Source organism: Rhinatrema bivittatum, chromosome 7 (assembly GCF_901001135.1).
Source record: "Rhinatrema bivittatum chromosome 7, aRhiBiv1.1, whole genome shotgun sequence".
Lineage (NCBI taxonomy): Eukaryota > Metazoa > Chordata > Amphibia > Gymnophiona > Rhinatrematidae > Rhinatrema > Rhinatrema bivittatum.
This window is the reverse complement of record NC_042621.1, coordinates 180,801,125-180,813,728: the sequence shown is the minus strand read 5'-3', so window position 1 is coordinate 180,813,728 and position 12,604 is coordinate 180,801,125. Positions and strand designations below refer to the sequence as shown.

General features: G+C 39.1%; 1 protein-coding gene across 3 annotated transcripts in view; it reads left to right on the top strand.

Moving 5' to 3' along the window:
- Positions 1-10,584, top strand: part of ADAM8 (ADAM metallopeptidase domain 8) — a 190,609-nt gene extending 180,025 nt beyond the window's left edge. For all 3 annotated transcript variants that reach the window (XM_029609582.1, XM_029609581.1, XM_029609580.1), the window contains 2 exons: positions 1,822-1,905; positions 5,757-10,584. In XM_029609582.1, coding sequence (XP_029465442.1) covers positions 1,822-1,905; positions 5,757-5,807 — 135 coding nt within the window. In that variant the 3' untranslated portion in view covers positions 5,808-10,584. The remainder of the gene's footprint in view (positions 1-1,821; positions 1,906-5,756) is intronic.
- The last annotated feature ends 2,020 nt before the right edge of the window (positions 10,585-12,604 follow it).

The following is a 12,604-nucleotide window of genomic DNA, read 5'->3' as shown; positions in this document are numbered from 1 at the left end:
AGTGTCCTGTAGTTTATAACTAGAGTCAATAAAGGCTGGAACTACTGTAATAGATCATGCCTGGCCCTTTCCTTTCTATATGATATTTATTTAATGCATAATTTAAGTACTCTTCCAGCAAAAACAATATTTACTCTTTTTTCTTGTCTCTCCCATTCCTCTGCCTAAAAGAAATTAATTGTGTTCCTTGGAACTTAGCCACCCTGCCCAATTCCTGAAATGAGCTCCAGGCCACATTTTTCACACAATACCATCTGTGGGATCATTCCAGTTGGATGGAGAAAAGTGTGCAAGCTCCACTACTCAGTTTTCCCATGCAGTTCAATGTATGCACACTTTATATAGACTGTATCCTTATTCTGATTTCAGTAGATACTACTAATTGAATTCTGCCATTTAAAATAACAACAATATATACCCATTATACCACAGATCATATACATTTATATGCCACAAATAAAGAGATGAAATGAAATATACATATTTTAGCTGTAAGTATTCACACCTTAGATATATTTAGCTTCATGTTATATTGTGTTTCCACCTTACTTAAACTAGGAAAAAAATAATCCTGCAAATTACTGTCCTCAAAGCAAATATCAGAAAACAACATATTGGGTGAATGATTGAGAGGTCCAGGCTATCACTTTTTAAGGTGGTCTTACATTTGTTCTGGGCTTGCTGACACCCTAGCACGAACAATTCTTACACACAAAATATTCTTTTGCCAGTATCACATTTGTATTTCTACTGATCCTTTTGTTGTTTTCTGATTCCACCTTATTTAAACACATCAGTTACATACAATTTTTGTAACATAATACATAATGACAACAAATTTCAAACTATAACCTAAATCCAACTAAGGCTTGCTCCCTACTCACAGAGAATAAGAAATTCAGTGGATCCAGTCCAGTGACTCGGTGACAGTTCTGTGCATTGGGTATGATTTCTGTCCCCAGTTTCAGCTCCTTGGGTTGGCTGATGACACTGCAGAGGCAGCATTCACAGGGGAGTCTCATCCATTGCAAAGTAGTGACACCTAGTGGCCATTCTCAGTGCTCACACATTTTGGGTTCTGATGTGAACTGCAATCTGTTACCCTGACCAAAAACTGATGCTCCAATGAGTAGGCTAGATGAAAGAGGGATGGAAGTTAACAAAATTGGAAAGGTGTTCTCATGAGGCATGCAGTTTCTAAAGGCATTCTTTATCTCTAGCCCTTACTCATCAGGAACATATAGTGATCTATGAAAATTAACTTCATTTTTTATGCAGCTGACATTAAACATATAACTTAAAACATGGATGCAAAATGTCATACTTTTGAAAATGTAGTTCCATGAGGTTATTACAATGTAATTAGAGAGAGAGTATAAAATATAAAACACATGCAGAAAACAAATATTAATATATATGTAAGAGGGCCGGCCCAGTGGCTCAGGTAGCAAGTGCTGTGCACTACCATGCAGAAGTTCCCTGGTTCATTCTTGAGCTAGGTTTTCCACCCTACAAGTTGGCTGGGACTGGGATTGCTGCAGAGGCAGCATTCACAGTCCTCAGGGAGGGCATCATGGTTTTTGCTTAAGGACCTCACCTGGTGACCTGAGTAAGGGCTCATGATTGCTGGGTCAATAGCCTAGGACCATCATTGCAATGACAGGACTAGCTATGTTGAGGTAGGTGGAAAATCCCTGTTTAGCTGCAAAAAAGGCTCATGGAATCTGCTGGGACAAAAATAAAGAAATGTGCTTCAAAAAAAGTTAAATAATATTCCAGGGGTTTAACTTCATTAAAATTGTTTCTTCCTTTTATTTTCAGGGAGGAAGGCTTGGCTCGTCTCCTGCTGCACCAGTCCCACCAGCCAAACCAACAGCTTTACATTCTAAATCCAACCGGTCACTGGTAAAGGTTTTAATGTTAGCCATCTAACATCTTGCTTGCCGCGATAAACATTGCTGCTAGATTCTCTGACTTTCAGAAAATTCAGTTGTCACTGTGCCAGAACATTTACTTGAGGAGGGTAATTTTCAAACAGCCCACACATGCCAAAGTCTATGGGCACGTTTTACCAACAAACTGTAACCAAAATTTTCAAAGAACATTTATGTGCATAACTCTTCTTTGAAAATGTGCAGGTGTGCAAGAAATCCTGCATGGCATACACACATATTTATTTATTTCCCACACAAGTCATGTTTCTCAGTGACATACATAATAACATACATAATTATAATAAAACAATACAAGCTATCCTCACTTAGACATTTATTTAGATAGTTCAAATGCTTACTTAAAGAGCAGAGGAGGTCATTTTAAAAAAGAGTTACACATATAAATGTACATACTATTATAGCAATTTTGAAAAGTCATTTACACTCAGAAAGTGCACTTATATGTGAATATCCTATGGACAATTCAATGACAGTTGTTGCTATTTTCAAAAGCCCACTTACATGGGTAAAGTGCATTTACATGTGTAAAACCCAATTTTAAGCATGTAAATGCTTTTTAAATCAGGCCCAATGTTTTTAATCATTTCCAGAAAGTGCACATGCATAGCTCAGCACAAAGTTCATCTGGGACATTCTTTAATAGTGGAGATTCTGAGCCCATAAAACAATTATCTGTGACAGTGGGGGATATAATAGATTAGAGTGACAAACGAAATAGTAACAAATCACTGGGACTGGATGGCATTCATTCCAGAGTTCTAAAAGAACTAAGATATGAAATTGCTAACCTGTTACTAAAAATGACAGAAATCGAGTAGCACCTTATAGACTAACCAATTTATTAAAGCATGAGCTTTCAAGGACAAAATCCAATTTGTCAGATGCATGAAGTGATATACAAGAGATGGGTAAAATATATATGGAACAGAGAGAAGGCATTGAATTAGGCAGGAGATGGCGTGGAGAGTATGTTAATAGCATAATAGTATAGCCTACTGCCAACTGAGGTAAGTGTGAAAAGAATGATCTGATGATAACTAAGTTCATAGATAGCTGTAGTGAGTCATGAAGCCATTGTCTCTGTTCAGACCTAGGGTGATGGTGTTAAGCTTTTTAATGAGTTCCAATTCAGCAGGTTCATGCTGAATTAATTCTTTGAAGATTCTCTCTAGGAGAAAGGCAACCTTAAGATCAGATACAGAATGTCCAGGAAGGTTGAAATGTTCTCCAACTTGTTTCTGAATGTTGCCATTTCTAATGTCAGATTTATGTCCATTTATTCTTTTCCTTATAGATTGACCAGATTGTCCTATGTAGACAGCAGAGGGATATTGCTGGCAGATGATGGCATAATTTACATTGGAAAAAGAGCAAGTGAATGAGCCCTGGATGTTGTAGTTGATGTTGCTGGGTCCTGTGATGGTGTTGTCTGGATTAATATGTGAACAGATGTGGTATCTGGGTTTCTGGAAGGGTCTGATTCCTGAGTTGGTGTCATTGTTGTATAATTTTTGGTTCCTGGTGATATCCATTTGAGGTTGGGAGGTTGCCGGAAAGCCAGGATATGCTTGCCACTCACGGCCTGTGAGATGGTGTTATCATTGTCCAGGATGGATTGCAGATCCATCCACAGGTGTTCTGTTATTTTCTTTTTTGGGATGATTCTATAGCAGAATGTGCTTGAGAATTTGTCTGGCTGTGTTAGAGGGATTCCTATCTGGAGAAATTACAACGGACATTCTTGGAATTACAATTTCCACCCAATGAGGTAAGAAAACAAATCAACAAAGTCAGACACCTACCTGGGCACACTCTGCTACAGGATCATCTCCAAAAAGAAAGTAACAGAACACCTGTGGTTGTTACCTTTGGTTCCCAACTGAAACCACTGAAGCATATCATCAAGGATCTGCAATCTATCCTGTACAATGATACCACCCTCTCACAGGCTGTGGATGGCAAGCCTATCCTGGCTTACCAGCAACCTCCCAATCTCAAACGGATACTCAGCAGCAACCACAAATTTATACAACAATGACACCAACTCAGGAACTAGATCCTGCCAGAAACCAGATGCCAACTCTGTCCACATACTAACCCAGGCAACACCATCACAAGACCCAACAACATCAATTACAACATCTGGGGCTCATTCACCTGCTCTTCTTCCAATGTAATATAGGCCATCACCTGCCAGTAATGTCCCTCTGCTGTCTACATAGGACAAACAGGTCAATCTATAAGGGAAAGAATAAATGGACATAAATCTGACATTAGAAATGCCAACATTCAGAAACCAGTAGGAGAACATTTTAACCTTCCTGAACATTCTCTATATGACCTTAAGGTTGCCATAATCCTACTGAGAAACTTCAAAGGAGCACTTCAGAGTGAAACTGCTGAATTGTAACTAATTACCTGTTGGCGCTGGGCAAAATGGTAGAAGCTATTCTTAACAAAAATCACTGGCCATATAGACAGACAAGGTTTAATAGAGAAGTCAACGTAGTTTTAGTAAGGGGAAGTCTTGTTTTATCAAACTTTTATAAGTTTTTGAAGGTATAAATAAAGATGTAGATAAAGGTGAGTCAGCTGAGAAAACATTTAACAAGGTCCCCCATGAGAGGCGCCTCAGAAAATTACAAAAGTCATGGGATAAGAGGCAGCATCCTATTGCGGATTGGTAATTAGGGATGTGCATTCATTTAAGATGAATGTGCAAAACACAATGAAAAAGGGCAGTTTGTTTCATTTGTGGGCCCTTAAACAAATCGAGGGGCCCCTGAATGAAACGAACCTTATTTGTTGAATTCATTTTAAATGAATGCTTTGGGCCTAGGCCCAAGCCCAGAGCTTAGTCTAGGGAATAGGCCAAGGACAAAAGCAGGGGCAGCACAAACAAGAAACTAAGGAGGCCAAGGGGAATATAGAAGCCCACCTCTAGCTAACAAACTGCTCCCCACGACATTTTTAACTTATTGGTATTATTTTCAGTTAGTGTGCACTAACATCCAGTTAGTGTGTACTAAGTCCCATTAGTGTGCACCAACTCCGAAATTAGGGAAACCTGAAATAAACCCCCCGAAAACAAAACTAAATTTAAAAAACAAAATCAAACAGATAACGACCCAAATTAAAAACGACATAAAAAAAAAATCAATGCACACCCCTACTACTTTTATGCGTGCAACTCATTTGAAAATTCATTCCTACGCACGTAAATCTGAATCCCTCCCCAACTCCACCCCCAGAATGCCTATTAGTATGCATGTAAGAGTGCATGCAAAATTGTGTTCTGCACATTCGTTCATGTTCATACCTGCTGGGGATATTTTCAGAGAGGCATGCATGTACTTAATACTGGGTTTTATATACAAAAGTCAATTTGAAAACTACCCCCATAAAGTGAAAGTGAACAATTTTACAAGAAAATATATAATTTTTTCAGTGTATGTCAAATAAAAGAGCGCTTCAAAGTCTCAGGTATACAGAATAATATTGAAGTGAAGACAGTTGCTGTAACTTATTTTCTACATATGATAAATTAAAGAGGCAGAATCATGTCTGAATGTGAAAACAGCCAGTGGCACCTGAACTGAGGAGAGAGTTGGGGGGGGGGGGGGAGAGAGAGAGAGAGTTTGGGAGCTCCCATAATTTTTTAATAAAAGAAACATTAAACCTTTTTTTCCCAAAGTGGCCCTCCCAAATCATGGGAAAGCTGCTAGGTCCTGGAACAATTTAATATTGTGTGCAAAGCTAAGAAGTCCTAATCAAATTTTTTTCATTTTATTTTTTGAAAAGGAGGGCGTGAGCCCTAAAGTTGCTTTAAAACCCCCTACTCAGAAGAGATGACTGGAATCAGATCGCCTACAGCTGCTGAGAATGTGTGACTCGGTGACAATTTTGCACATATCCATTTCTCGCTTTCATGGTACTGAATTGCTCATGGGAGTCTCTCCAGGGTCCTGATTGTTTACTTGAAATAGCTGCAAGATTTGTGCCTTAATATAAGTGACGTAACATTTTTATGTTACAAACATGGACTTCTGTGGCAGTTGAATAAACATTTCTATTATCTGAGCAGAAGAAATGCGGAAATTGTTAATCTCAACAAGATCCCATAGTCAAAGCAAGTCCTGAGAAAGCTGCAGCCTGACAGGAAATTAATGTTTTTATACAAAACACCAAATGGTCTTCTTTCTATCATGGCACTGGTAATTTGTAAGCACAGGCTTCGATTACAAAAACATCAGCTAGAATTATTTGATGCGAAGTGGTTTGTCCATTTAAAGCAGTAGTACTATTACTCCTGTTTCCCTTGTTTTGTCCCACGCTGTTTTTATTTCTGATGTGGTTTATATTTTGTGGACTGAGTAACGCACAGTGTGTGCGTTACCCTCATTACAGTCCTACGTCTGCTTTAAACCTTCTTCTTCCCCGAGGTCAGTCTTTAGATGTGAACGCGACGTTCTTTCTGCGTGAACTCGCTGGCACGCAGGCCCTCAGCAACCCAGGATGGGAAAAAGCTAAAGAAGAAGGTTTTTTTTAAATTCAGACGTGTCTAAGCTAGTGAAGCACTTCCCTATTTCAGGATCTGCAGGACGCTCTCCTGCCACAATAGCTTCCTAACGATCAGATACAAATAGGCGAAAGCAAACCGCCAGGCCTGCGGAAGGTCGACTACACCGAAACATTGGTAATTTGAGTACGTCTGTTTTTCTTTTCTTTTATGTGGTCTGCCTCAAGGTTTGCTTTTGCCTGTTTCGCTTAAGTTCACTGTGAGCACCCAGTAAGTGCCACTCGTTAGGTGCGAGTCTCAATTTTATTCACTCGTATTCCATTATTGCCAGAGAATGGAAACCCTGTACATAAATAAAAACAGCACCACTACAAATTCTCAACTAAAGAAAACGTTTTGAAGCGTTCATCCCTCTCTCCCCCCACCCCCCACCTTGATTTGAATATAATAAAATCCAAATCCGAATGGTGTCAGAATGTCTGAACTCGTAAAAATGTCCTGGCAGTACAGGGGAGTTTTAAGTATTAGAGCAAGATGGCTAGTTAACGATTGTCTTGTGATTGCCAACTGAATCATTAAAATAAAACAGAAAGCATTTGTCATACTACTGCTGCTTTAAGAGGGAGCATTTGTATTTGCCGTATGCAGTATACTCTTTACTTGTCTGTATTAATGAAATGCAGCATTCAGTGTTATTTGTAGAATTCATCATCAAACATTTACTAAGCATTTTTCCCATAGGCACAACATGGGAGAAAAGCCTTAGTAAAACAGGCCCATAGTTTGTATCTTCCTTGCAAATTAACTTTTTTCTAGTGTTCTTTCATATAATCAGGTGCTGATGTACTTTTGGCATTAAAAAGTCTTTGATGAATCAGTCTGCTGCCCAAGTGGGCAATGTTCTTCATTGGCAAAGGGGAACCATTTTAGACTTTCGCAGTGCACCGCTAGGAGGAGGAGGCGGAGGAGATGGTTTCTTGTATGGTAACACTAAGCAACCATCCTTAGTGTAAGTATTACAAGAGGTTGTGAAACCAGCCTATACCTAGCCATAGCAGGTAGCAACAGCATTTAGCCTGCAATTGGGAGCATGGTGTGGAAGAAAACAAGGACAATTCTGGATTATAAAATATATAGGCCAGATGTACTAAGCATTTTCCCCATGGACACAAAATGGACAAAAGAACTTTTAGCATATCTGGCCTATATGTCCTGGATGAAAGTTGAATGAGAAAATATTTCCTTAAGATCTTCCATAAAAATATACATATAATAGTTGTTTTGATAGTAATCATAGAAAGGGATATTCCTACAGGTGCTTTCCATTATCTTCATCTCAAAACTCACTGACTAATTTTATTTTCCTTAAAGAGAAAATAAATAAAGTTTCTGGACCAAATGCCTTCCATCAATGCAAGTCAATTTTCTAGGGACAGACTTTCATTATATTTTATATATAACTTACCTTTTTTTTTGAGAAAAACATTCATCTAATTATACAAGACAGTAACTTATTAGTAATGACTAGAGATTTGCAGCACTCTTCTCATAATTTCTTATGAAAAAGGGCAGGAAAGCAAGAGTTACAATCTGTTGGGCCTAAAGTCACTTAGAAGAAGTAAATACTCTAAACAGCAGAGCTGTTGCAGAAAGCACAAATGGTACCACCGCTGCGATTTAAGACAAGCATCATCATTCTTTCATTAAAATAAACTATACTCTGGCAGGCAGGTTAAAACATCCCAAACCGGTAACAAAGCCGGGCTCCGTGTAGTGTTTCAGCTGTGCCATCTTTCACATGTTTCTAAGTACTTCGGCACTGGAATATGTTCGGGCAAACGTGTCTATGCTAACCTATGAAGGGAAAAGATGTGCAGCTTTTCCTAATAAAAATCTAAAAAGTCACCTCTCTTTATGTTTCATAAAACCTCTAAGGCATCATAGAGCAGTGTTTGGTTATGACTAGCATTTCTTCTCCAGTGACTCAATACACATGTCCCAAAAACCTTTGTATGCATAACATGCTAATCAGTAATGCACTAAGTTCATCTTTAACTCTACCAAGTGTGTGAAGACAGCTGTCTTGAAATGGTCAAAACTAAAAAAAACAAACTGTGTTTTAAAACATATTGCTTTTCATCCTATACTTTCTACCTAGTTCTATCCATTCAATAAGGGCCTAGATAAAATGAAACCCAGCTTTTGAAAACGAAAACACATGGTCAAGGGAATTAGCACTGCCATAAACAGTCAAAAATAAAAAGTTTTCTGCATTTAGCTCCAGATGTACCTAAGGATTTTCCTCCATTTTGAGGGTAGTTTTCAAAGGGGCTGATGTAATAAAACCTGCCCTAAAATCAAAGTTAAAATTTAGTGCAAATTTTACTTAATGCGCATGTTAAAAATAGGGTCCCCGCGGTAAGCAAATGGGATGCAAATTGAGCAGGAGTAAAAAAAGCGCTAAATGAAAAAAATGCACTAAAATGTGAGTTAACCTGAAAAATCCGCACGAATGAGGAAAAGTACTTTTTAATGTGCTATAAAACAGGAGTACAGAGGTAAGTGCTTGAAGCTGGAAAGAATTTGACCAAAATGGACTTGAATGCAAGATTGGCTCTGGGCATCCTGACTTGGGCACAATCTAGCATGCAAGACATGCCCAGTGAAATCAAAGGGTAAGCTCTCTAGGGAAGGCACCTACAGCTGAACAGAATACACTTTGGCCATTTCAGAGAATTTACCCTTTGATTTCACCTGCCATTCCTTGTCAAAATGCCGCACAATCCTGCATCCTTCACGGCTCACACAAAATCATACGCAGTATCCATTACAACAAAACAACTTACCGCAGAAAACATGCAAGCTGAAACAGGAATAAAAAACTTATACTAACTATAGCATGCCTTATTACATCAGCCCCAGAGTGATTTACCCAAATAAATCAGCTGACTGCAACATGCCCTTCCTCAATGCGGCTAAAACTGTGTGCGAGGCATTTAGCCAAATTGAGAGGAGGTGCTCCTGGGAGCATGTTCAGGTCAGGGGAGGAAATGGCATTTTCAGATTTTTTTTATGTGTGCCTCTCTTGCAAAAAAAAAAAAACTTGCAGGAAAAGCAGATGCAAGTGACAGCATGTACATTGTACCCACAGCAAGTTTTAGAGCAAAACCCGCATGCTTTCACTTTGGAAACTGGTGCACAGCCCATGGATTAAGAAGTGCACAGTCTCTGTGTCCCACTGTGCACAGTTTGCACACCGCCTCCTTTGCTTCTATGGGAAAAATACTTTATAACTCTGGCCCCTTTAATATTTTGCTTGCTTGCTGGGAAGTGGCCCCCATCTTGTGACCTTTCTTAGGCACCCTGTTCCGTAAGCACCTCATTGCCTTTTGCAGCCACAAGGCAGTGATTGCTGATGGTTCTAAGCGATGACTGCTAATTGCTGCACATTTTTTTGGTAGAGCACGCCCTGTACAACATCAATTAGCAGCCACCATGCGGTATATGTTCCTGTAGGGCATAAACAGTGCAGCATAGGTGGCTGTTTAAGTCATCAACAAAAAGAAATCGGGCAAAGCAAGAAAGCGGAAGAGCTGAACACGGCAAATATTAGTTGTTAAAAGAAAATCAAAATTTGCTCACTGGACTTATTGCAGAAACATTCCCTTCACCATATTCATTTTGATGCTATCTCCCAAATGCCCTGCACCATACTGAGTAAACGAGAACTTCCAGCAAATAATCTCCATTTCAAAGAGTTTGCTGCCGTTATGTGCTGATCTGCCACTTTCTGCTCCTAAGGAAATACTGTGCAAAGGCCATACATTACATCATTTGTTTTCTTGTAATGTTTTCAGCTGGACTGAATTAAATAATTGGTTTTTTTTAATGCTGTAATGCTGAATGCTGTATTTACCTTTTATAATTAAATTATTATGTTAACTATTTGTTTGGTATGAAGGAGAACTGCTGTTATGGAGACTTTTTCTTTTTACAACAGCAGCCGATCTGTGACTTTTACTACAAACTTTTTACCATGTTCATGTTAAATCTGGCACTATTTGTGTTAATAAGAATATGATTTTGTAAAAATAAAGATACAAAACAGTGCACAGTGGAAGCTGGTATCTGTGTATTATATATATATATATATATATATATAAAACTGTGTCATTTTTATTGTAGACAGCATACATCTTTAAATGTAATGCAGGGCTGTGGATAGAAAATGATCACTAACATAAGTAAAATAATTGTTTTGTTTAGAAGAGCGTTATAAAGCATTGGAATAGTAGTGAACTATATAGCAGTAACTGGGGCAACCGTGACTGAACCGGCATCAAGTGAATTAATTCCTGCTACTCAGGAAGCACACTAGCACCAGTATCAAGTGGAAAGTAAAAGGCCAAGGCTTTATTATTATTAACCTTCACAAAGGAGTCTAAACTACACACAGGAGCCTTGTTGGACATTTGAGACCTACGGTCCACCGCAAGCAAACTAGACCGTAATCGGATTGTAAGATCCGAGTTTGCCAATATGATGTACCTCTGGGAGTCCAGAGCTCACAGATGAATTAGAAGATAACATTAAAAAGAAACAAGTGCTGTTTATTTCAAAACATGAAACTTAGTAAACAGAAAAAAAAACATCACACTCCAACCACCGAATCCCTGAAAGTCACTTCTACACACCCAGCATGTTATGAGTCGTCCCCCCCCCCCCCAAGTTCCTGGTTTTCTTAAAAGGGACACTACAATCCTCCACACAATTTCTAACAGCTCCATCCACAGACAAATCTGGGACAAAGTTATTATCTCTATAAGTAAATGGGGGTCGTGTATTGACTGATTCCCCCAGGCGCTAAATTGGTCTTGGGATGATGACTGCCTTTTGAAAGACTTGCTCCTCAGCCCTAGTCAGGATCTGAAGCTAATTGGGCTGGAGGATATTGGAGGTGTAGTGGAAGGTAGGTCCCACCCTTGTTCCAGCAGCCCTGCCTCTAGGTGTGGCAGATGAGAGTCCCCAACTCTGCCTATGAGCACCTTCCTATAACACATCTGGTTTACCTGAACCTATTTAACTAACCCCAAACTTGAACATACCACCTCATACATAACCACTCCAGGAAGTCTACTGCAGGTACACAGCACAGCAAGGTGGAAAGTGCAGAGTTGGGAGTTGGCAGTGGAGGAGACGGGCACAGATAAAAGCAACTTGCTAGATGAATGGAGCTCATACTTGCCTATAAATGCATAGTGAATGCATTTATAGGCAAGTAAGAGAAGCTTGAACTGTATGCGGAAGTTGACAATGAGCTGGTGTAGCAACTCCAGAAGAGAAGTTACCTGGTCATAGCGATGTTAAAGATAAGTTGTGTGGCTGAATTTTGAAAAGACTGCAATGAAGAAAAGCGGTTTGGTGGGAAGCCAGCAAAGAGCATGTCCTTCATGTATGGAAAGAAAAACACTACTGCACCATTGTGGAGGAACCATCAACCTCTGTCCCCACAAAATGCACCCTCAAAAACAAGACAGTTCCTCTTTGCGATGCCAAAAAGGGGTGAGAGAAACTTCAGGGCAGCACTGTAGCCAATCTTAGATGATCCAAGTGCGAAACAGCATAACCCAGTCAATGAATATCGCTAAGTCATGGACATCCATTTAACCCACCTCCTCCTTGGAAATTCAGTCAAATCTTAATGAAGATGAACCCTGCTAATCATCCATTAGACACTATTCCCATTAAGTCTTTAAAATCAGTACTAGATCTAATTGTTGCCCCCCATTGTTAAAATTGTTAACCTATCACTCACTGAAGGCAACTTGCCAGCTTTATTAAAATGTGCCTCTGTTAGACCAATTCCGAAGAAAAAGAATGCTGATGTCAACGATTTAAATAATTTGAGACCTATATCAAACCTTCCACTTCTTGCGAAGATTATTGAAAGTAGAACAGAAGCAACTAGCAGATACAAATACTATTCTATATCCTTCTCAATTTGGTTTTAGAAAGTTTTATAATACTTAATCTTTGTTACTAGCATTGACAGACACAATTTTAAGAGGATTTGATAATGGCCAAGCTTATTTTTTAATATTACTCGGTTTATCTGCCGCATTCAATACTG